The following is a 26225-nucleotide window of genomic DNA, read 5'->3' as shown; positions in this document are numbered from 1 at the left end:
TTAAATAATGCAAAACTTATTTTTATGTAGCCACCCTCAGAACTAAGTAGTAGAAGGGATGCATCATGCAAAAAGGCAACAGGGAAGGGACAAATGTTTTAAAATGAGATTTGACTACTGGAATTTATATTTTATATAATAAGGATAAATACAATTTTTATATATAGGTATATCATGTATTTTTACAATTGTCCGAATCAAATTTTCTTATCTATCAATAAGCTTTTGAAAATATTAAGCACTTATAAAATTTTTAAATTACATATGTACCTGTAATATCAAACAGATTAATATTCAAACATCTAATACCTTGTATCTGATATAGATTAGATACAAGTTATAGGTCATATCTAAGTAGGTATGTTCCCTTGTCTATTTAATTTGAAGAAATTACAAAGTAAGTATCCTAACAGTGTTGGTTGGTTGCTTGTCATTAAGATTTGTCAATGATTTGGTTGTTGTTTATCCTAAGCCATAACTCAAATAAAAGTGTATATATGTATTATAGAAACTTGATTGTCTGTCCAGTAATACTAAGAAGTTTAAATCCTCTGCCACCTTGGGTTTACAACCCAATGGCTCAAGTCCAGTTTTTGAGAAAAATATCTTATAAATGATGAAGATGAAGCTGAAGAAGAGTGAAATTTCATTCAAGTTCAAGTTAATTTCAATGGCTGCATAGTCTGTTGATATTTCCATATTCCATGAAGAATCAGGTACAAAAGACAGCAATGACTTGACATGTCATTGTGAAAGAAGAAACAAACTGAATATATATTGTTGTTATGGTTATTTCAAGTATTACCTATATGCAAATTATTTAAAAAAGGGCATATATTTTCTATCCATCAATTCAGACTCAATAAACTCCTATGCAATAAAATGTGCTGGTGGAAAATAGTAAGCAGATTATGACTTTATCTATTTCCATATAACAAATGTCATGCACTTGCCTATTGATTTTAAATCAGTATTTTGCAATATATTTCTACAAAGTTATTAATTTGATTGAAAAAAAAAAGAAGAATATAAATTGTCTTGAATAACAACAGCGTGAATGTAAATTAATATTTTCAATAAAACAATCTGTACATATACTAAATTTATTAAACACAAAAAATCCTCTACACTTTAATTGTTTAAAATCATGATTTAAGGCCAAGATGGTAGATCACCTTCCTTTACTCTACCGCCATACAGAGCAGATTTATCTCTGAAGTTTGTCATCCTAAGAGTTTCCTGGTCATCAAGGTATTTTCCTATGAAGAATCCAGTAAGAGGAACACCAAACCAAATGAAGCGTGGAGTGATTCCAAAAATAGCCATTTTATTTCTTTTGTTGAGCTTTCCACTTTCTAGTATGGTTCCAATCGAGCAAAATGAATGTTGCAGCCAAAGTAGGAAAAGTTATGCTGACAAGGTTCCTGCGTAGGAACCGACCAATCGCCATATAAACTGAAACACCAATAGTTAGATATTACAATTGTTTTATAAGAGATAAATTAAGAATATAATTCATCTATTTATTATATTCAGATTCAATTGAATTAAATTACAGAAATTACTTTATTGTAATTGTTTTAAATCACACTTCAAATATATTAATTTAAAAAATGAAATATTTTTAAATGTGAGTGTTTGATAATTTCTGAACATACTAATTTGTTATATAACTTACAACAGTGCTGATTAAATTAGGACATACATTTGTTGTACCTAGTTTTATCTTTATTATTGAGTATGTTGTTACGAATAAAAAACAATCGGCTAAAAAAATATTATACGTATTGCATAAATGTTGAGAAAAAGATAGAAAATGTCCATGATAATTATACTTTAATAATTAACTAGCACTATTTCTCTATAAAAAATACTACTTACGGCTAATAACTTTCAATAATTAATTAAAGATAAAAACTAAGCTTAAATAATTACAAATAATAATAAAATAATTGAAAACTAACCTAATTTTTCAGTCGTAGTCTTCGCACTTATCACAATACAATGTTGCCATTGCCATGTCAATTAAAATTTAAAAAAATGGCTAGTATAGTGTAAACATAGATAATAGAGCAGCAAGTAGCAATCCAGCATAAGAAAGAGATACATACACCTCTTAATTGTTATTAAGTATTGTCATAGGATATTAGTACTACAAATTTTGTATTTTAGGGTTATATTTTATAACTTAATATCTTAAAAATATTAACATTTTTAAAAATAATGTAAAGTACCTAGCAGATGGTCTGAAGATGAATTTTTCAAAATGTGAAATTTTATGTCATCCTTAAAAATTCATTAGAAAAAAATCTACCCAAGTTATACTCTTCATTTGATATGATGGCATCGGCGTCAGGAAAATTTCATATTTTTCCCTTCTAATCGTTCACTTTTCTGAACATAGGATTTCAGGCCTTAGTTCACGAATTTTAAAATCTAATTTAGTCAATAGCACCATAGTTACAAAGCCAACAGAGAACTGGAAGGAAAAGTGCTATAACGACGATATCTCTAAATATCTAAGGAAATTACCAAATACTTGTTTTAGGATTCGCCAATCACGTTACACTACATAGTTTGAAGTGCCAAAAAAAACCATGTCAGGTTTCTAGCGTTATCAACGAAAGAGTCAGCTCACGAGTTGCCTATGTTACCCTCTAAAAATCGTGGGAGACTTTAAGACAGTGAATGTTTATCTATATCAATAGGCCTCTGGGAACATATTTTAGCACATATTGTAAGGAAAGTAGGTAGATTCTTTCGGATTACATGGTTTACATATTTATTGTCCAAGGAGTTCAGGGTTTGCTTTTCCACCTAGGTTCTCTTAATGATACTTTAAAAAGAGCTCTTGCCACCATAGACATTCCTGCTCTTATTGTGCTACGTGCCACTTGATGGCAAGAGACCTATGGATCTACTGTCGGTGAAACAGTGTCAAGAACCAGAGCCGTCGCGGATAAAACGAACCAAATATTTGTCTCTTTTTTAATATTATGTCTTTGTACCATTTGCGGGTGAAACACTTAGAGTAATAGTGCAAAAATAAAATAATGAATTTTACATTACGTTTTAATTATTTATCCTATCCTCGCTTTGTTGCCTCCACGGGTGATGTGAGGGCTGGTTAATTTTTTAACAAAATGATTGCGATTCACTGGGGAAATGCTGCTAGCATTCTTGCCACCATTCCACTCGGTCACGATTTGTACAGTAACTATTTTTAATTTTTATGTCTCTATAATGAAGGCCTTCTGTAAATAATAATACTGAGAAATTTATTGAATTCATATAAGATATATTAAGTATATCAAATTATTATCATCAGTGATTTTGTCTGAAAAATAAGACGTGCATTGGTCAATTTTTTTTCCTCCTTAACTAGAGTGGATATAAATCAAAATTAAAATTCAATTCCAAATTACTGGTATATTGTTATTTCTTTACTATAAGTCACAGAATTCCAAAACATATATTATGATAAGTAATTGCAATCAAATAATCATACTACAATAATTTTATAAATATTATATATGTATTAAAACAAAAACAATGAGTAGTAAATTTACGTTCTAAAGCATGAAAATTATCTAATATCAATAAAAATTATTAAAACAAAAATATTGATAAAAAGCTCGTTTTTCATATATCTAAAGTCTATTTATAAGAAAAAATGTTTTAAAACATATTTGTAGTTACAAAAAGCTATTGTATCATTTTGTTTACCTCAAGGTCGTAGTAGTATTATTTTGCGAGTTTAACAATGAAATCATTAGATTTTGTCGATAAATTATCAATAGTTGCTTCGAGTAAAAAAATTGTTAGCGCTAGGAAAACATGTAAAGCCCGAAAAATTGAACCTGCACCTGAACTTCCGGTCGTGTCAGGTTTGGCTTCGGTCGGTTTATGGGAATGAGGAAATAAATAGTCTACACAATTTTGCGCACACACTTGAGCATTACTAATATGCCCTGTGTTTTGTAGTTTTATTCTCATGACATGGCAGCCAAGGCTGGAATCGGTCAGGATGACATCACGCAATGCATACACATGTAAAAAAATGGTACGATCGTTCGAATGATTATTGCATGTAATAATTAATGTATTAAACTACGAAATATTTATGGACCTCTATGATAATATAGCGAGGGCAATGTTTTGTATCAAATTAGGGTAGTTTGTTTCCAGTGATTAAAAGAGGTCTTCATATTATATAATTTCAGTAGGCCTCTTGTACGAGTTTAATTCACTTTTGATATAAAATTAGCGCAACGTCTTAAACTCGTTAACAAGTCTCAACGTTTATCATCTATTATTATATATGAAGTATCTTATTGAATAATGACTTATTTCTCGAGGTTTTTTTGATATAAAAATTAAATTTAATAAAAGTTTAAATTAACTGTGTTATATTATTATAGAAATATAATACTACAAAATGGATTTATTATATTAGGCTTGGCAACTATTAATTAATTTCTTAATGTTGGAAGCATTGCACATCGAGGGAGTTATATGTACGAGTGAGGCCGAGCCAGGCGAGTGCTTTCGTCATCGTGTGCAGGTTTTTTTCGAGTAATGAATTATTGCAGTGGAGTGCTAAAATTATGTTAAATTTGAAGTGAAATATAGTATTGGTGATGTTGACCTTAGGCTTATTGTTATTTCGCAAAAAAACTGTAAAAGAACATACGTTTACTGTAGTAATTCGTCAAAAATCGAGAAAGCTTCAAACGTGTTTGAAGCTTTCGGTTTCGCATTAATGGAACTATGAACCTGGACCCTTTAACGTTTAGCTTATCACAAATCAATTATCTCGTTGCAAATTTAAGTAAGAAGAATTTCAAGCAAACTAATCAAGAGTTGTCCCAGGTGAGCTAATCCACTTACAGTTTGTCTTTGTTTTCAATTGTCGCCATATTGTGGACTGCGAGTAGCCACGAGCTGAATTGGAAATAGGGCTTGAATTTTATATAACAGTAGGGATTGCTTATATTTTGCCTTAACATTATCGCACAGTGCTCAACATGATTTAAATATTAAGTATAATGAAGGAAGAAATAATAAATATGTGAAGTGCCGTTATTGGAGAACGGTATAAAGTGGTTCAATATCAATTTGCGCGATTTTTACTTTTTACGCATCGAACATAATAAATTATTCATTCATTTCAATAAACCTAATTATTTATTTATATGGTTTTTGCGTATTTTGTAAATTTCATACAAATAGAACTGTTTTCTAAAGATATATTTGGCAACTCATCATAGTTGGAATTCTTGTTACTAGTTTCTTATTGCATAAATGTTATTTTTATGTTATAAATTAATTTCATGGTTTATGAATTTCATGATTTTTCATTAAAGAAGCTAAAAAAACACATTCATAGAAATTATTAATTATGTACAATTCAATGTAATTACCTACCAAATTGTTTGTAATTATAATTTTAATTATAACAATAAAGAGATGAACCGGTTTACATAGCTGAAGTAAAACTGGACGAATTTAGTAAATAATTAATTTAAATGATAATTATCAACATCATACTAAATAATTTAAGATAAAAGTTAAATAACCTAATTAACTTTATGAAATACAATTGAAGGGTCATCTGAGAAATGTAGAGATATATTTTTAAGAAGTAATATTGATTTGCATATTCATATGCACACTTGAAGTTACAAACAAAGTTATAATCTGCTAAAATATGTCATTTATATTCATATTTGTATGTACTTGCATTTTACTCTTAGCTACATTACATTTTATAAAATATGTACAAAATATCAAAATCAACTTAAAATTCATAATTAAATCTGATTAGTAATATATAGAAACATGAACGAGGAAGGTTATATTCTCAAAATTATAATATAAATAGAGAAAAATTAAGAAATATGTATGAAATATAATGTTGAATTGTTCTTATAATATTGGATGCAATTATATTTTTATGGGTATTGGTGTGTTTTTATTAATGGCAACAAATACTTTGAGCTATATACTCAATATTATATTAATATAATAATACATCTTAGGTTAAATTTTATTTTTGATTAACTCAAAATACCGCTATGATGGTATTTTAGGTTAAAATTATGAATTGTATAATAACCTTATTCTATATGAAAATGTTTTTGATATCTTTCTGTTTGTATGTCTGTCATGTTCGAAAAGAAGCCTAAAGAGTGAGTTTAATGTTTAATTTTTGTGTGCAAATTAGTTGAACCATTTTATGCATTCAGTCTTTACATCTAAATGAGCAAGTTAGCATGTGATTGTCCGTAGTGCGATTAATTATTTTAAGTTTGTACCGCTTTTACCCCATTCACATGTCATTATAAAATTATTTTGAATGTTTGATTTATTTTTATGAACTTTTACTTATGTGTGTGTTGTACATGTTTTCTAATTGGTTGCTATGTCTCAATTAAATGTATGCATTATATCATTAGTCATAATACTTATCAATTACTCCTAAAAATAATTATATTTAATTAAAAACAAAATAAAATAATCGTTTTTTAGAAATTTTATTGATTTGTTACTAACATTATGTCTGTAGCAAATATTTCATATATGCTACAATATAATGAATTATCTACTCGCTAGATAATTGTGAATTATAAAAAAAATAACTTAATTAAAGCAATGGATAAATGTTTAGTTTAAAAAAACGAAAAGCTTTGCGAAATATAATATAATGCATCAAACATTTAGCATTGCGAACAAATTATTTTTTGTTATTATTTAGTTAAGTTGGTATAAGAAAAAAAGGGTAATTGTAGCAGAATGAGTTATTGTATGAATTGTACTCCATATTAAAATCATTAACACTAATTTAATACTTTTTACCATCAAGTTCCCTCAGTAAAAAACATAAAAAAAAACTATTAGAAATAAACTGCCTTCTATATACCTACTACATAGTTTATCTCATTTCAAAAGTGATAAGAATAATTGAACAATGCTTGCATCATATCAACTATAAGTTCATAATGTTATTGTTTCATTAGTAATCGTAATATTTATTCAAGAATTATTCAAACAGTTTAATAAGTATTTTCATTGTTATTTGAGAACAATTAAATTTCTCAAGTGATTAAGAGTATTTAATTTCTCAAGTGATTAAGAGTATTATGTATGGAATTATATAGGTATTTTGCTCAGCGATTTATTATTGCATGTAAAGAAATGCTGCCATTATTTCAATGTTAGACATTTGAATATTAAAATTATTCTGAAAGTATTATTGCTTATTATAGTAGGAAATTACTATATTGTTAAGACTTGAAGGTAAACAAAAAAATATGATGTTTTATTTTTAAAACCTATGCAAATCAATATTTTGCTTGTATCTTGTTGCTGAGCACTTGAACATCACATTGTAATGATTAGTGTATCTAAATATAGGAGATGTAAAGTAAATATATTAAAGTGTATTTGAAATATATTGCACATGAAATTCTCTTAATTACAAGTTTCTCAAACACAATTAGCTAGGAATGGAATGAAAGCAAGCGAAGGTAGCTTGGCCAAATTAAACATTGATCAAATTTTTGCTTATATTTTATCCTCAATACCTTTTTAAATAATAGGTATTATATCAAACGAAATTTGCTTTAGCTTTTAATGGAGTTATTTTATAGTTTAGCTTACATCACATAATGTACATAATAATTATTTATTTGACTGCACAAATGTTATTACTACTTTTCTTATCTGTCAGTCACGCTTATATCATGTTTTGTTTCATTATGATTTCTTTTTGGTTGGTTCTATAAACGTTAAAATATTGGGTTCAGATTGTCAGTCTCTATGGCTTGGAAGCAGAGAATCAACTGCTGAGGTGTCTGCTTACTGAGGCGGCGAAGACATCGTGGGACAACGACCGTCCAGGGACTGCGTTCAGTGTTCACGCGACTCTACTAGCGCAGCATCTGGCGTCGCTTCTGAACCATCCTGCAAAGTCTACTGTGGTCTGTCGGACTCTAGATCATCCAACACGATCACTACAAAAGGTAAGAAATGAATAGGTTACCTTTTAAAATTTATACATAAATAACATTTATATCAATCTCTATTAATAATACACTTAATGTTTTTTTACATCTATTATGCTTTTGGATAGAATTGTCTATTTTTAAGATAGATTGATGTATATTTAAAAAATGATTTTTAATCAATGTATTGTATCTATTTTTTTTTTCTAAATTAAATATTTATTTTAACAACAATTAACCTAAAGCTATTGCATCATATGATAATGTTTACAAGAATGTTTAATATATACTTGGATCTCAGCCAGATGAGCATTGATTTTCATCAGACAAAGTCAGTTATCAAGTACAATTAAATTAAAGTTGTATGAAAAATAAAATGTAAAAAACAACTAATTTTAGAATGACTTAAATATTTATTACCATAAAACATTAACATACATCTTAAAAAATTGCCATTAATCTATTATGTGAATAAATAATATAATCATACTTTTTTGTTGTTTTAAAATTAAAAGTGACTACAAATAGGTTATATGATGTTAACATTAAGCACTTCTCTAAACATTTTTTAAGAACTACAATATTATGCTCTAAAGTTTTGTCTGTTGTAGTTTAGGCAATGTTGAGAAAAGATTGCCAGTCGACAAATTTATCTTCAATTATATACATATAATTAACTATACCTCCTCAATTGATCAATATGTATAAAACATCATATAGCTAATATCAATTCTGAAGTCGTATTATTTCTACGATACATTGTTACATTCAACAAATTATAAATGAATGGAAAATCATTATGTTAATCTCCATTAATAAAGATATCCATTACCATAAAATAGTTAGTAATTTTAAAAGAAAGTGAAATTCTTATTTATGTTACAGGTATTAAAACCTGCCAACACACTTCTTACTCGACTCGCAAGATTGCTGAAATTGACTACGGCCCAAGATGTTGCTTTCTCATTGGTGTTGAGAAGAAATTCATCAAAGCCTGAGATTGTTTCTCTTGCTAAAAACCATTTGAAGAAACGGTTTTTAGACTTTGTTCAGTGTTATCTTGACGCAGGTATAAAAATCATGTAGGGGATTTTGCTTCTATAAATCACTTAAAGATATATGTGTAGTAATAAAACTAATTTAACATTGTATTTTTTTTTACCAGAACGCGGACATCAAGTTGAGCGTGCAGGTCTTCAGGAATGCAGCCCTGAAGTTTTGCAAACTCTCTTAACTAGCCTCGCTTACGACAATTTTCGGCTAGCCGCAGTTACTAAGGACCTCTTTCTGAAACGTTTACGCATTGACTTTCCACGTGAAGTAGTGCCTATAGTGTTAGCGCCGCTACTTTACCCTGACGATACACAAACACCGCTCGAGGAAATGACCACATCTGACGACATGGCAGCAGCTATGATGGACAACTCTCTAGCGGAAATAATTCGAGATATTGGCTATACATTTACAGCTTCAGTAGAAGACTGCAAAAACAACATGATTAATTTTGGAGCGCGGGAGCCAACGGCTATCGACATAGCTAGAATAATTTCAATGATGGTGAGATACCATGCAACACTACCAGAAGGCCCGCAAATCCAAACACCTGGAAATTATTGGATGAATCACGAAGCGAAGAAAGAAGCAATTGCGCATGGACATCCAGAGACATGGAATGCTGAAATTTTTGTTCAAACATTAAAAGAATTAGCTTCTAATTTAAACTGGAAAGAGGTCATTTTACAACTAGACCATCAAGAATTTATTGTTCCTGACCGACAAGGTTTAAGTTTACTCTTCACGATTTTGCGATTAGGTCTTCAAAGCGCAGGTTATCCAGCTAATATATTTCCAGTAGAATATCTATGTCGAAGATGGACAAATCTAGAAGGTCAAATGAGTTTGATCACTAATATCCTCAAACATCCAGACATTTTTAGTTTTGCAGATCATCCATTCCATCCAGTTTCGATTGATCTATTGAAATCCCCGCCCGAAACTGATAATAAGGAAATATCGACATGGCGCTGTCTTTACTTGGTGGAACTTTTACTATATGCATCAGAACGCGGCTACTATATGCAAATTCATGAGTTATTTAAGTTTCCTCTTCAACACTGTCCTGATATTTTAATTCTTGCGTTATTACAAATAAATCCACCAGTAACAGTATTCAGACAGGAATTATTAACTATGCTCATTCCAATTTTTCTTGGCAACCATCCTAATTCAGGTATAATTTTACAACACGCGTGGCATTCACAAAATCCTAATATAAAGCCAATAATTATGCATGCTATGGCCGATTGGTACATACGCGGCGAAAGTGATCAATCAAAGCTATCGAGAATATTGGATGTCGCACAAGATCTGAAGGCATTGTCCTTGTTGTTGAATGTCCAGTCATTTCCGTTTGTCATAGATTTAGCATGCTTGGCATCTCGAAGAGAGTATTTGAAATTGGACAAATGGCTCACAGATAAAATACGTGACCACGGTGAGACTTTCGTTTCAGCAATGGTTAAGTTTCTTCAACGACGATGCCCACAAGTACTCGGCAAAGTGCCAGACGAGCAATTGCCTAAAGCCGCTCAGTTGCCCCCAGAAACTATTGGCACAATGTTGGCATGCTTGCAATTATGTATTCCTAATGTACAGCAAGAGCTACAGGAAGCGATTTATAATGTTATAGCTAATTGTCAGACATTGATTTTGAGCAAAGCAAGACCAGGTATACCGGGCATTGCCCGTCCGCATACAAGGGTATTAGAGACACCTTTTAATCCTGCTGGTTTGGGTGGACAGCTGTTCACGCCCCACGTAGATGCTATTGCTAATTTAACACCAAACGTCGCCAATATGACTTTGGGTGCACCAGCAAATACTGCCTTTGCTATGCCTGGTACACTAGGGCCATTGGTTACAGCTCCAGCATCGCCATCGAGACTCATGGGTGCAGGGCCAAACAGTCCCTTTGCGATGATGCAAATGCAGCATAACCCTAATGTCGCTAATATGTCTGCTCTTGCTAGAATGCCTCCTGTACCCGCAATGGACAAACCGCGATTACCGGATCCTATTCACTTCCCAGATATTATGCATAATGTGTCCAAGGAAATCGAAGATGAAGCTAACAGCTACTTTCAAAGGATATACAACCATCCTCCACACCCGACTCTGTCGATCGACGAAGTATTAGAAATGTTAAAGAAGTTCCAAGACTCATCAAATAAAAGAGAACGCGAGGTGTTTTCTTGCATGCTCCGAAACCTTTTCGAAGAATACAAGTTTTTCCCACAATATCCAGACAAAGAGCTGCATATTACGGCGCAATTATTTGGTGGTATAATAGAAAAAGGTCTAGTTCCTAGCTACGTATCGTTAGGGCTAGCCTTAAGATTTGTCTTAGATGCTTTACGTAAGCCGGAAGGTTCTAAAATGTATTACTTCGGTATAGCGGCTCTGGATAGATTCAAATCTCGTTTAAAGGACTATCATAAATATTGTGAACATGTTAGAGCTATACCTCATTTTAGTGAATTCCCTCCGCACTTAGTTGAATACATCGAATATGGCCTTCAGAGCCAAGAGCCACCTACTAAGCCGCAAGGAGCAGTGTTGCCAGCGAGTCTTGCCGCCATGCTGAATCAGAGCGCCGTTGTTACCGTATCAGCACCATACAGGCAAGTAATCCTCGACTAAATATATATTATTTAATGTCTTACATGATTACTGTTATAAGGTTGTTTATAGTATTATTAAAGTTTCATACTTTTTATCTATAAATTCAATAGGAGGAATAAAATTTAATTGCAAGCTATCGTTTTTGTGACCCTTATTTTTGGTTCGAAATCAACAGAAATTGTGAAGATTATTTATTTTGGTCTTGCCTATTGTTTTTTTTAATCGATTTAACTGTAAATTCCCTTATAAATAAATGAAGTAACCTTGCTGCATTGCCATCTATCGGATTATAGTATCGTCATGAAATATCGAAATAATATATAACACATATATGCGTGTCAATTATTCTATATATAAACATAACATAAATTATACAATCAGATCAAGAAAGTAATATACATATTTGTTTACAGGGCAGTCGTTTGTGTACACAATCCTATATCGGTTATATCGAAGGTTACAAATTGTGCTGCCGGTGGCATTGGCAGTCGACCGTCTATAGCGAATGCCACAAATATTGATACACTGCTAACTGCTACGGACAGGGATGAAAAAATAAATGCTCCGCCAGAAGCTATACAAGATAAGACTGCATTTATATTCAACAATCTCAGCCAGCTAAACCTGCAAACTAAATGCGAAGAATTGAAAGAAATAATAACAGATGAATATTATCAATGGCTTTCTCAGTATTTAGTAATGAAGAGAGCTTCAATCGAGCTAAATTTTCACGCTCTATATTCCAATTTTCTCGACGTTCTCAAAATACGGGAAATAAATAAGATGGTTACGAAAGAAACTTACCGAAATATTAGAGTATTATTGCGATCTGATAAAGGCATAGCGAACTTCTCTGACCGATCTTTGTTGAAAAATCTCGGTCATTGGTTAGGTATGCTCACTTTAGCTCGCAACCAGCCTATCCTTTATGTAGATCTTGATCTTAAAGCACTGCTACTTGAAGCTTATCACAAGGGCCAGCAGGAGCTTCTTTACGTCGTGCCGTTTGTTGCGAAGGTCTTGGAATCCTGCGCCAAGAGCGTCGTATTCAGACCGCCGAATCCATGGTCAATGGCTCTAATGAACGTATTGGCCGAGTTACATCAAGAACCCGATTTGAAATTGAATTTAAAGTTTGAAATAGAAGTGCTTTGCAAAAACTTAAGTTTGGATATAACCGATTTAAAACCATCTCTATATTTAAAGGATCCCGAAAAATTAAGGACTATCGAATTCCAACTTTCACAACCCAAACCCAATAAAGAGCCAGCTAATGTAATTCCGGTTAACCAGGCTGTAGTTCAGGCTCCACAAATACAAATGATGCCTCCTCAACCGCCAATGATTCCTATTGAGGATATGTCCGGTACTGTTCCCACACCTACGAGTGGTATGATTCCCAATGATCCGAGCATGATGGGTGTTCTGGGATTGCCGGAGCCTAGATTTAACTATCTTGACGTGAATGTCTCATCAACTTCGGCTTTCGGTCAGAAAATATGTTTCAATCCGCATATAATTCTATTCCAAAACTATCCTCATTTGAAGCAGTTTGTGAAACCTGCCATCGAGAGGTCGATTCAGGAATGGATTCATCCAGTCGTCGATCGGTCTATCAAGTATGCCTTGACGACTTGCGAGCAGATTATAAGGAAGGACTTTGCTTTTGACCCTGACGAAGTGCGAATGCGGACGTGCGCGCATCACATGATGCGGAATCTTACCGCCGGAATGGCTATGATCACTTGCCGCGAACAGATCATCAGCACGATAAGCACTAACTTGAAAGCTGCTTTTATCACTGCCCTGATACCAACTACTCCTCAACAGGTATATCTTATTTCATAATTTTAATTCACTTTCTGGTAATTTTTCAACACCTAACTTTATCTTTAATTCAGTTGAATGTGTTACAGAAGGATATTATAGAAAGTGCAGCAGCAGTTCTTGCTACAGAAAATATGGAGCTCGCTTGCGCTTTCATTCAAAAGACGGCCGTCGAAAAGGCATTACCTGAACTCGATAAGAGGCTAATGAACGACTACGAAATGAGAAAAATCGCCCGGCAAGAAGGGCGCAGATACTACGACCCGATGGTATTGACTTACCAAACTGAACGCATACCCGAAAGGGTGCGACTGCGTGTCGGTGGTCCTACAGACCTGCAGATTTCAGTTTATGAAGAGTTTGCGTGTAACATCCCTGGGTTTATGCCCGTTCGCGATGCGGGAATGTTTATTCCTAAGCCATCAGCGCAGGAACAAATACCGCAGATGACATTCAGCCAAGTAATGAATCCGACACAAGTAAGTTTAGATAATTACTATGTTTCTTATTTTAATGAATTTTTGTATAAGTCGTTAACATATTTATTTCATTAGGTGTACGGTACCGATGAAATGGGCACTCTTATAACAACAGCAGAATTGTTCCTGTCCAATGCGCTAACGGTGCCATTATTCGCGGTCCAGGCGACCAACACTCACACTCTGCTGGAGTGTCTTATCATAGCGAGACGTAACCGGGACATCGTATCTGGCTACACTCTGTTGCAACGAGTATGATGAATACATCCATTTTTCTAAATTGTATTTGTTAAATAATAATAAAACTAATAAATATTAATAATTTTTGAACAGGCTGTTGAAGGTCTTCTGGATGGCCATATTGTCCAGCCTGGGACAAACCCTGAGCATGCGGAGATGATGACACGCTATCGTGACATTCACTTACGAGTCCTGAAACTGTTGGAAGATGCTAGGGTTTATGGTCATGCTTGGACCACCAAACAAATAACGTACTGCGTCACCGAATGTCGGGACGAGCTTCGTTATAATCTGGAAGCGATAGATTGTCTTGTCAGGAATCATCTGATCAATTTGCCACAGGTATGTTTTTATTATTAATGCTTCAGTTTTAAGCATTAATTAATAAGGTTTAAAGATGATGATCAGTTTAATGACACGAATCTTTTTTTCAGTACGATCTTGCACTCGCACATCTTATGGACAACGGGAATAACTACTTGGCTGTGGCATTTGCGATGCAACTGGTACAGCTCTACCTCGTTGACGATAGGAATAATTTGTACGCCACTGAATCTGACTTGTATCACACTACGGAGACTCTCGTTCGGATGATGTCTCACTCGAGACAGCCGCCGCCAGAAGGCCTAGCGACCCTGATCGAAACGATAAGAATAAACCAGGATCCTAGCACGTATCTTGGTGAACGTTCTCCATTGGGACCAACTGCCCATATTCACAATGGAATCCTGCAAGTACGAGTAAGTAACTCAGCGAAAAAATAAATTTTACTAACAAAATTATGTTTTCAACATAAGGAATTTAAGTTATGTTATATAACTATATTGATACTATATTGATTTGGTCGTGGCGTATAGCCGTCTCATTGAAATTCCATTGTCGAAATTCGGTGTGTCGTAAATTTCAGGTTATCAGTTCAATGTGTTTGACAAAATTTAATTGATATCTTTATTGACCATTCTTCTTAACTAAACGAATTTGTAAATGGCTAAATTATGAGCCTTTTGAAATTACCTCATTCCATATTAAATTCAGTAAGTAATATATATGTTATTGTGTAATATCATATTAAATATTGACATAGACAGATTGTCATAGCCCGTCACAGCTACTATTGAAAATCAGCATTGCGTTTTGGAACCTAACTTGGAAGCTGAATGGTTCACCTACTTAGGACATCATTGCTTATCAAATCTCTTTTGAATCTGTTATTCTTTTAAATATTGGTGTATTTTTTTTAAGATTAAGTAGTGTATACTTTTTTTATTTTTTATTTTAATTTGTCAGGGTTGTTTATACTCTATTTCAATTGTGCGGTGTCTTAAATAAACTATTCTTTCTTTCTTATTATGATATTGGTATTAGAGATATAAAATAATTGTAGTTCCTGAAACAGTAGATATGACTTAAAAAATATTTACTTAGGCCCGAGATTACGAAGATCCACCCGGTCTCCAAGAGAAGACTGAAAATCTCCTTCGTGAATGGAGGAACGTGCTCCTGAGCCCGCTCACAGAAATCGAGATCGGACAGAACTTCAACATTTACGTTCACCGAATGAACATGAACGGAATACTCAAGTCAGATGACATGATTACTCGCTTCTTCCGTATCGCAACACAGATGTGCATCGAGAATGTGTACCAGTTGCTCACAGAGGACAGGATGAACCCACCACCAGTGCCTCCCAAGAGGGAGAAGTACTACGCGATATGCGACTCTTTCATCAAGCTCGTATCACTTTTGATCAAGAATACGGCGGATGGTGGCAACCCTACACCAAAACTGAATTTGCTTAATAAGGTAAGCTAAACTGAACAAATCAATCGCTTTAATTTCAATAAATTGATTTAAGTGTAATATCACTACCATAAGATCATGAACCTATCTCATCGGTCGTATTCATATTGCAGATCCTGGGAATCATCGCTGGGTGTCTACTCCAGGACCATGAAGAACATGGCGCCAACTTCCAGCAGCTTCCTTACCACCGTCTATTGCTCATACTGTTCCTTGACATGAACATGGCCGAGCCAGTCTTAGAATCTATGAACTATCAGGTAAGATATATTGGAAGGGATTGAAAAAGTAATGAATTACATTGTGGAAGCTAATAAGTTGTAATGTCTGTAGAAGAATCAGCTGAAAAATATTGATACCAAGCCGAGATTCGACTGAGCCTGGTATAAGTCTCTCTTAGATTCTTAGATCAACAATATAGTTATAAAAAAAGAAAAACTCTTTGATTGTTTAAAGTACCAGGCAAGCATAAGGACATGACATGTTTTACAGGTTCTAACAGCATTCTGCCACACGCTCCGCATAATCCGTCCGAGCGTCGCGCCGGGATTCTGCTATGCCTGGCTGGAAATCGTGGCGCACAGGGCCTTCGTCAACAGGGTGTTAGCCGTCACGCCGCAACAGAAGGTATATATTGATATCATTATATGTACATGTAGAAATTCATCTAGTTAAATCCATCTAGGTTCTTTATTATCATGAATTAAAACAGGCAGACTTGAATCAATACACTCTAAATAAAAAGTCAAGTTTTATTTGAAATGAACTTGTATCGTTTTTGTGTTATAAAATCCATTCAGTTGATTGATGTCTGCGAGTCCTGTATTAAGTATTTGACACAATCTGGTTTAAAAGGCTCTGATTGACAAATGTGTTTAAATTGAGGCGTTTGAAATTAATGTAATTGGTTTAAAATTGAATTGATAGTTTGAAATCTTTATATAATGTCATTCTGGTTTTAACATCTTGATAGTTTTGAGTAATGTGATAAATATACAATTTATTAATATAATATGTACTTTAAATACACACGAATTGATCACACAATCGATTAATGTCCTAACATGGATATTCTCAGTTACACCGTATTACTAACATTTGTAAATCAGGGCCTTTGTTACTATTTCGTAATTTAATAATTTATCTAAGAATACGTTAAATGTAAATATATTTTTGATTATAGCCCGACAACGGTGCTACCGAGCTTAATGCATTAATTATGTTGTATTTGCTATAGTTATAGTAAGTCAGACTTATACTTGGTGTACACGACAGCGCGATCACAACAACTCTGCAAGTTTATAATATACGAATGAAAATTGCTTGCGAATCGTGTGGATTACTCTACTAAGTCGAAATTTTGTGTACAACAACGACTAAGCACAAGGGTAATGCACCTGATGGTGAGTGGTCACCACATTCAACAGATATTACCGTTGAAAAATTAAGCATTCCTTATATAGCTCATGTGCCACTTACCCTGGTAACTAAGACGTCATGTTCCTTGTGGACGACATTACATTACTCAACCATATTACCCACAGCCCAGACGGGCTCGCACAAATCCTTACTACCCTCTTAACGTTTTATATTTAACGGGCGATTTGCGTCTTACACGCGTCACGCGGTTGCGGTTTTGATGTATGTCATGATACCAATTTATGTATGTTATATATAAATTGTTGAAATCTTAAAGGAAACGGTTTTTAAATGTTAATGTAAAGGATAAGACAATATTGAATGTGGAGTCTTGAGTTTGTTTTTTAAACTAATTGAATATAAAAAAATACTTTTTGTTGCCACTGATATTTTAGATATTCTTTGAAAAATTAATTAATAGTAAATTAATTTATAATTAAAAAAATATAGTTTTATCCTATATTTTTTGTTTGTAATGTTAACGACATTTTAACAATATTTTTATTATTGTACTTTATAACAAAATGTTTCATATTGCATATTGTTGAAAATTGTAAAATGCGTTTAAAGTTAACGAGATGTATAATCTATTATGTATGTGTCAAAGAATAATTGAATGAATGCCCAGATTGTGTCAAACTGTCCCGTCTCATTTACTAATTCTACAAAACCTGATTCTTTTGTTATAGTCTAAAACAAATATAGTATGTTTTATTTTATTTCGATACACAAGATAACATTTTCAACTGAGAAGGGTGTTAGAACTTATCAGAATCTAATCATGTCGTGTTAGTTTCAATTGAACTATGATTTCTTAGCCTTTGGCCTCGTAGTTTAGTAAATATATGCTTATATTAAACAAAACTCCTAAAGCAAATACACTAAGCTCATACCGGTACATCTTGGTGTTGTTTTAAATTGTTTTCTTGATTTTGAATTTATAGCCTTTACGCGCTTTTATAAAGCCGCTTTGAACTGACGAGTTCTATAAAACCCTCTTGTCAAACACAACAGAAAAATCAGGCCATATAGAAAAATATGTCCAGGACATTTGAGCACACCATTGTAAATGTCACTTGTTCTCAGCTTCGAAAGAAATATAAAAGCGTCTTTCCACACACGTGCCGTATCCGTTATCCAGGGCACGGTGACCGAACTATGTACATTCTAAATGAGTTTGTACGAAGCTGTGAATGCCATAGCACGGTCACCGTTTCGTATTATTTATATAATGAACTTTTTTGTAAAACTTCATTTTGATGAATTGTATAATTGAAAGTCATATTAAAATATTTTACGAGTATTCGGTTCAACTTCCACAATATGTTCGACACTCGACGTAATTTTTGATATGACGTGCTCTATCGATATAAATCGTGATTCTATTTTGATAACTTAACGCAATGCATTGTAAAGCACTATTTTTTAATGTAATTTTATTAACCGATTCGATACGTTGGTTGGACACCGCAATCTTGCACCATGAGTATTTTCTTTAATGGTCTATTGGACAAAATGAAGTTCACGGTGTTAACATGTTCCTTTGATAATACCCACTGTCCCCTTATGTAACCTTTCTATTCTCACCAAGCAAGAGCACAGAATGTGTGTGAAAAGACACTGAAATATATCTGTAAATACATGTGCATTATACTTTATATTTCATTGCATATCTTATGGATTTATTTTTCTTTTGTTCAAGTCTATCATGGAAGTATTGGTATATAACGTTTAAATTTTATGCTCGTATGTGTTTACAGTTCAATATTAGCTTCTGATATCATTGCTTGATCATCGCTTTATTTAATTTATTTAATATTTTGTCAGCTCGATACTAAATATTTACTGTTACCAGGGCTGGGGAATGTATTCGACGCTGCTTATCGACCTTTTCAAGTTCCTCGATCCGTTCCTACGTAATACGGAACTGGCGACGCCCGTTATGATGCTATACAAAGGAACTCTCAAAGTCTTACTCGTTTTACTTCACGATTTTCCCGAGTTTCTGTGCGACTACCACTATGGCTTCTGTGATGAGATACCGCCAAATTGCATCCAAATGAGGAATCTCATCCTGTCAGCCTTCCCGAGGAACATGCGGCTGCCCGATCCTTTCACGCCGAATTTGAAGGTGGATCTGTTAGCCGAAATCACTCTACCGCCACGTGCAGTTATAAACTACGCTACAATTATACCGTCTTCGCAGTTTAAGAAGGATCTGGACGCGTATATCAAGGCCAGAGCGCCTGTCACGTTCCTTTCGGAGCTGCGTAGTAACATGCAGGTGAATTATTATTGACGTAACATAGTGGCATTCGCAGTAACTAACCCATTTTGTCTTCTGTGAAGTGATTAACTGAGTCTGAAGGTAAAATTCCGTTCGCACACTTGTGCACCGCAAGGACAACGCTTTATTAATTCTATCGTTAAAAAAATTGCTGTTTTATTTTAATTAGAAATTAGAAAATGTAGTTTACATTGTGTTATTGAAGCTTTACTTTGTTTTTGCTATTATTCATTGTTTAAATTCTTGTTTTAAGTTTATTGGACCCGATTACCAGGTGGTGAATGAGCCAGGCCGCAGATACAACAGCCAGCTGATGAACGCCGTGGTGCTGTACGTCGGCACTCAGGCTATCGCTCACATTAGATCGAAGGGGCAGACCCCGAATATGTCAACTATAGCCCATTCAGCGCACATGGATATTTTCCAAAACTTTACCGTAGACTTTGACTACGAAGGAAGGTGAGTGCCAATCTTGGTGCGAGAATGCACCAAATATTAAAAATAACAACTACAATATTCTCTACACGTGTGCATGTAGATGTTTTGTGTGTGTGTATGTGTGTCGAATATTTTTCGGCGATTTTCATATGGTGACTCTTATAGGTACCTATTCTTGAACGCGATCGCAAACCAGCTGCGCTATCCGAACAGCCACACTCATTACTTCAGCTGTTGTCTGCTTTACTTGTTCGCGGAGGCGAACTCTGAGGCCGTTCAAGAACAGATTACAAGGATGCTGCTAGAGAGGTTGATAGTGAACCGACCGCACCCGTGGGGTCTGCTGATCACGTTCATCGAACTAATTAAGAATCCGATCTACAAGTTTTGGAGCCACGAGTTCGTACATTGCGCGCCTGAGATTGAAAAGTAAGCGTTTGTTTCCAAGTAAATGCACTGCGCTTTATATTATAACCAAAAAATGTTATTAAATAATGTGGCACATATGTACATTCAGTCTGGAAATGAGTTTTTCGACTGGTATTCATTGACAAATGGTCTACAGAAGTGTTCCAACCCTGTATATAATAGTAACAATTAAACTTTATTGCCTGACTAGAACTATGTCTACATTTGACGCACAGCGTTTACGCGTATCAGATCTAAATCAAACCGCAATTGGTGGTGCTGTAGGATAGGGCTTGGAGTCAAATGTGTACCTGGTGTTGTTTCTTTGTAACGTTTCGGTGCTGCGAATTCATACATTATTGTGAACAACTTATATGGTGTTTGTCACGTTTTATATGTAATGTTTGTCATTGTATACACTTTCCGAGTCTGACTGTACATGGCCTGAGTTATTGACCATTTTTAATATATTTTTTTTGTTATAATTTTCAATAGATACCGAAGTCGTCAGTCGTCGTTGGCGACGACTTCGTTTTAAGGCTTGGTTTTGCGTTATTCAGTCAGTTTAACCGAACTCAACTCGTTAGTGTAAACGTTGGAAGCGTTATTTTAAAAAAAAATACATATTTTTATTCAGGCTGTTCGCGTCCGTGGCGCGTTCCTGCATCGCTGATAAGGCGGGAGGGGGGGAAAGGGAGCTGACCGAGTAGCGTCGAGCCCTTTGGGAGTCTGTCCGGCAAAAGCAAATATTTAATTGCTTTGCCGAGAAAGGTCAGTCCAATCATATGCATCCCACATCGGTGTAAAGTGCAAACAAAGGATTGTCACCGATTCGACAGTTCATTGTCTCACTTTTTGGGGAAATGTATCTTCAATGTAAAAGAAATAAAAAAAAACTTAGCTGCGTAAAGTTAATAGTTTGGATTAATATCAATAGGGGCGAGTAATGTGGAAGCATAACCGGCCTGTCCTTATCTGTGTAAAGTACACCCTCTTAGCAGCGGTGACAGCGCGGTTGTAGTCAACATATATTCATATACCTTCAAGTAACACGCACTTACATATGCAAAACCGTTTGCGTAGTTAAGTGCGAGCGTGTCGACGATGAAACAGTCCATGTAACACATAGAAGACGTTGCTCGCATTATCGTTGGTATGATGATTTGGAATACATGGATTTCGGTTTGCACGGTTTTACTTTAGTTGAAGATACGTCTTAACTTAACAATTTCGCCATCCTGTTTGAGCAAATTGGATAGCGTTGGATTTGTGAGGTGAGAGTAAGCTGAGGTAACATTACGCTTTGTAGGGTAACCGTGAGTAAAACTGCGCAAAACGAAAGCCATAATTCTCAAATTATTAGCCAAGTCAAGAGTGCATAGTCTGCTTTTTTATCATTTCATCATCGTCACGCATTGCGCATGTAACTCTGTGTGCGTAGTAACGCAAAATTACTCTTCAACACCCTACCCTCGTACCCTTCGTGTACGGTACGCTGGAGATCAGTCAGCGAAGTACATTTGCCGTCTTATTGCAACAATTTGAATGCGCGAACCTTTCTGCGCATGTAAGTCGTTGCGTTAAGTCGGACTTTGCCATGCCAAACGTTACGTTGCGGTATCACGAAAGTGACAGTGCAGCGACCTTCATTTAAAATGTCGTCTCACACAGTATAATGTAATTATGAATCGTAGGGAGAGACTTGATCGGGATACGACGCCAGAATGGCGCATGCGCCCGCAGTACATGCGTCTGTCATATCTGTGAATCGTGATTTCGATGGGATCGAAGAGCACAATTCTGCTAAGTACATCGTGGCAGCGCTGTATCAACCCTGTGTTGTACCTATTATAGGACACCTCGTTGCCAGCCGATAGTCACTATGTCAAAACAATATCGCTGCAGTATCAAAACGCTTGCATGACACGGCTCTTAGCATTAAACTCTTACCTATTGCGCCACGGCCGGGCCAACTCGCCCCTCAGTCGTGGATTGCTTGCACTTGTGCAATCGTATATATTTAGTCTGTCCCCTACACCAACACCAACACCGACGCCGCTCCCGCCCCGCCGCCCCCTGGTGTCGCGGACGCGGCCTAATGTTATATTTGTTACAGGCTTCCAAGAGGGGCAGCAAAGAGAGGCGCCCCAGCAACCGCAACCTTCCACTTCTCAACCTGTAAAACACGTCTTACAATGGAACAAATTATTCAAAAAGTAAATTCAATACTAAATCCTTGCCCACACTCGGCTCCGCCGGAAGAAACGGACGGTAAACAGTGTGATAAAGTGATTAGTGACAGTGTGAATCAATAAATTTGTGAATAACATTGAATCGGTTGCTTCGATAAGTGCTCAAATAGACATCTCAACGGAATAGTGCTCGCTACATGATACACAACATTACACACATGAAAACGGTTACAAACAAACATTGTAGACTCTTGATCGATCGAGTGGACCTAAAGTTACAATTACAGTATATTTAATATTAAATTCGGCTGCTATTGATGAGACGTTAGAACTTGATGACGCTTTTAATATACATGTTGCAAGATATAATTGAAAAATATAACTGACTGGAACTGTTACAGGTGCCAGTGATATTTTTTAATTTATTAGCAAGAGTAAAAAGTGCTCGTGGCAATGAAGCGGTCGAACGGTACATTGAAAACTGAACTGTTGGACATAAAGTACAATGCGAAATGTAATGCAATATTGTCTCGTGAAGTTTCAATATATATATCTATCTATCTGTTTGTAAAGGTTACTTAATACTTAAACGTTTAATAAATATGAACACCTTTTTAAATTATACGTGTAACACTTAATGTATATTTTTATAATGTACTATTTAAATGAAAGTCGATAGTATGAAAATTATAATGTATTAAGTATTATGTTCAATTTTGAGTATATATATACTCAAAATTGAATATATATATGCTTAAAATTGATATGAAATAAAATAATGCCGGTTTAAATTTTAATTATATGTATTCCGTGTACTTTTTATATTTAGAATACGAAGTATGTCTGGTAAATCTGTTGTATCTGTCGATTTCGCTAGACTTCCTTGTAACTAGATGTTCCAGTTTCAGTCGCCATTCGTAATTTAAGTATTGCATATAATAGTTGTTGTGTACTGTGTGTAGGTTTCAGATGAAATTGTTGAGATGCTAGGTAACAATGTATTTAAAAGTAATTCAGGTAAAAAATAATAATAATAGTTTTAATCGTGAATTGTTTATAATCATGGACGTTTTTGCACAGGCGAAGTGATGTTGTCATTGGGTTCGGTGAGGTCGACGGCGGCGCTGTCCCTAATTAAAGTAAATTACACTTTGTGATATATTCTAGCGCGATCATCTATTATGATCGATATAATTTTAGCGTCCTTATTTCTAGAACGTGGTCGCGTTGCTCGAGACCAATAACTGTTAATATATCGGTTTAACTGCGCACACTCTCGGCGTTACTGTAAGTCAATATAATATGTTTACTATAAATCTGCTCTCGCGGATCTCTCTATCCGGTCTCGTTATAAAAAGCTGCATAAATTAATATAAATGAGACCGGGTACAAAGTTTCAGAGAGGATATTTACTATGGTGATGAAACCATGGTATGTATTAATTAGTTGTCAAAAGTAAAAACGACTGACTATAGTAAATCGTGCATTCTGAGCGTCAAAGACGCTCGCGTGTTGAAACTACGAACAGTACTAGTAACGAGTAATGTTAGTTTTTAAAGTAATAATTAATTTTAAGATTTCGAAAGCAGTGCGCGGATGTGATCCTGTAAATTAATTTGTATTGCCGATTTCGTAGGAGTCTGGCTCGTTAAAGTTGTAACTTAAAAGTGATTGTTTAATATGATTTGTCAGTGTAATTTATATGAGAATGTGTACGTTTGGAGTTACCATTTGCTAGACGGTGACCGTGCATTGCTATGTAAAGTGTTAGATGTAACTTGGATATAAGTAATTTAGGGAGAATTAGTGTTAATGTTAACGCTACAATGTTCTGAGTAGGGAATCCGAACCCGATACTTTAAGGTAATGTCTGGATATCCAAAGACTTTTATATTATTTTATATTTATCACAAAACATTTAATTTAATAATAAACTTCGATAAAAAAATACAATTTAAACATGGCCACTCTTCAAAAATCAGTGTTATTTTCGACTATTATTTTAATGAATTAATATTAAAATGTTTAGTTTCACAAATTTTAGTTAAAATTTTATTCCATTTATGTAAAAGAATACGTATTTAAAAATGTAAATAGTCTTTACAAAAACTTCCATAAACAAGTTTGACTGACTTACCTTATTTATATTCGTATGAGAACTGAAGCTATATAAATACGTATGATGAAAAAATCGAAACTTCCTTTTTTATAAACGACGCGGAGTCATTTGTATGACGTTGACTAGCAAATGATCGGGCACGTGTCTGAGAACATAAGAGTTTGAACGTAAACATCTACGGCCTTGCTTACAAACGTTGTTTAGCGGTGGTTTAGTCAAACACGGATTTTTCTCTTTCCCTCGTCATTAGTTTGACATGAGAAAGAAGGAGACTAAACATTGTTCAACTAATCACGAACTATTCACGCCCTGAACAACATTTTTAAGTGAAGCCGTTATTCAGTTACTTTAATAAAATTAATGATGACGAATGTCAACTTCATAATAGTAGAGTTTTAAAGTAATTTTAATGTAAATTTTATCCGTTGACCAATCAGCAAGCGCTGAAATTTTTAAAGATATTGTACATAAATGGATTTTATATTGTTTAGGGAGTCGAAGTAAATTTGTGTTTAACTTGCACTCGCTTTACAAACGTTTATAAATAAGGCCGAAATTTATTAACAGACATTTAGTTATGATAACAAATATTTGGAGCTAATTATGATTGTAGTGTAGACATAAAATCATTTGTCCGTGTGTTCTTAATGTATAAATCTTTTTTATTGCATAACCTAATTTATCTCGCATCAATACATTTATTATTCGTGCATTAAAAGACAAGTTAAAACGCATACAACGCTGAAATTTAGTTCGTCTCATGTCGAAAAAAAGAATATAAATTTTAATTGCTTACAAATTTTCTATAAATTGGCTGTAACGTAGATAAATATAAATGTTTACGATAATAATTGAACTTTTTTACTAAAATACTTCCTATATAATATTACTAAATAATAAATATGACATGTATGAATTTCTCGGGATCCCCGGGATTGGATTCCCTAGTTGTAAGTTACATACTCCATTTTTTAAACGATTTGTGTTGTAATAAAATATTTTTTCATCAAATGTTTTTTTCTTTTAACTACCTTCAATATACACTCTAAAAATTATTGCAGAATCCTATCCCTAAAAGTACAGTAAGAAAACCTTCGTCAGTTTTCAAATTCATTCCTTTATCAAGTCGTAAACTCTTAGTACATTTTGAAACTAAAGCATTAAACAGAAAACTGCACATAAAATGAAACTAACGTTGTATGATAACTAGGTTCAAAATAGTGTACATTGCGACGCAATATGTCATACTCAGTCGGTAAAGCAGATTATCGCTCATAATGAGCACACGAAAATAGATCTTAAGGTGACGATCCTTTTCTTACCCCGACT

The 26225-nt window shown here is 34.2% G+C and overlaps 1 protein-coding gene across 9 annotated transcripts; it reads left to right on the top strand.

Annotated features, from left to right (window-relative positions):
- The first annotated feature begins 4504 nt into the window (after positions 1-4504).
- Positions 4505-25424, top strand: Not1. Of its 9 annotated transcripts, none has more exons than XM_026642633.2 (17): positions 4506-4872; positions 7809-8024; positions 8892-9075; positions 9172-11686; positions 12101-13517; positions 13607-13993; positions 14069-14245; positions 14327-14575; positions 14668-14973; positions 15659-16036; positions 16147-16293; positions 16526-16660; positions 19308-19736; positions 20014-20198; positions 20343-20606; positions 21223-21356; positions 22702-25424. In XM_026642633.2, exons 1-16 carry the CDS (start codon positions 4771-4773, stop codon positions 21293-21295), a joined length of 7164 nt encoding a protein of 2387 aa, XP_026498418.1. In that variant the 5' UTR covers positions 4506-4770; the 3' UTR covers positions 21296-21356; positions 22702-25424. The 9 variants fall into 9 exon arrangements, with proteins under 9 accessions (XP_064076385.1, XP_064076384.1, XP_064076383.1 ...); XM_026642626.2 differs by having other exon boundaries at positions 13604-13993; XM_064220315.1 differs by lacking the exon at positions 21223-21356 and having other exon boundaries at positions 4505-4872; positions 19993-20198.
- Positions 25425-26225: the final 801 nt, after the last annotated feature.

The sequence above is a fragment of the Vanessa tameamea genome, chromosome Z, assembly GCF_037043105.1.
Source record: "Vanessa tameamea isolate UH-Manoa-2023 chromosome Z, ilVanTame1 primary haplotype, whole genome shotgun sequence".
NCBI lineage: Eukaryota > Metazoa > Arthropoda > Insecta > Lepidoptera > Nymphalidae > Vanessa > Vanessa tameamea.
The sequence above is the reverse complement of the archived record's forward strand: the minus strand, read 5'-3'. Positions and strand labels throughout refer to the sequence as shown.

Excerpts from the sequence above, each read along its gene's own strand:
- Not1 (XM_064220313.1), top strand. The coding sequence starts at position 4,771 with ATGAACCTGGACCCTTTAACGTTTAGCTTATCACAAATCAATTATCTC. Across the intron at positions 16,294-16,525 it reads TAGAATCTATGAACTATCAG|GTTCTAACAGCATTCTGCCA; the intron begins GTAAGATATATT and ends CATGTTTTACAG. Across the intron at positions 20,199-20,342 it reads GACTTTGACTACGAAGGAAG|GTACCTATTCTTGAACGCGA; the intron begins GTGAGTGCCAAT and ends TGACTCTTATAG.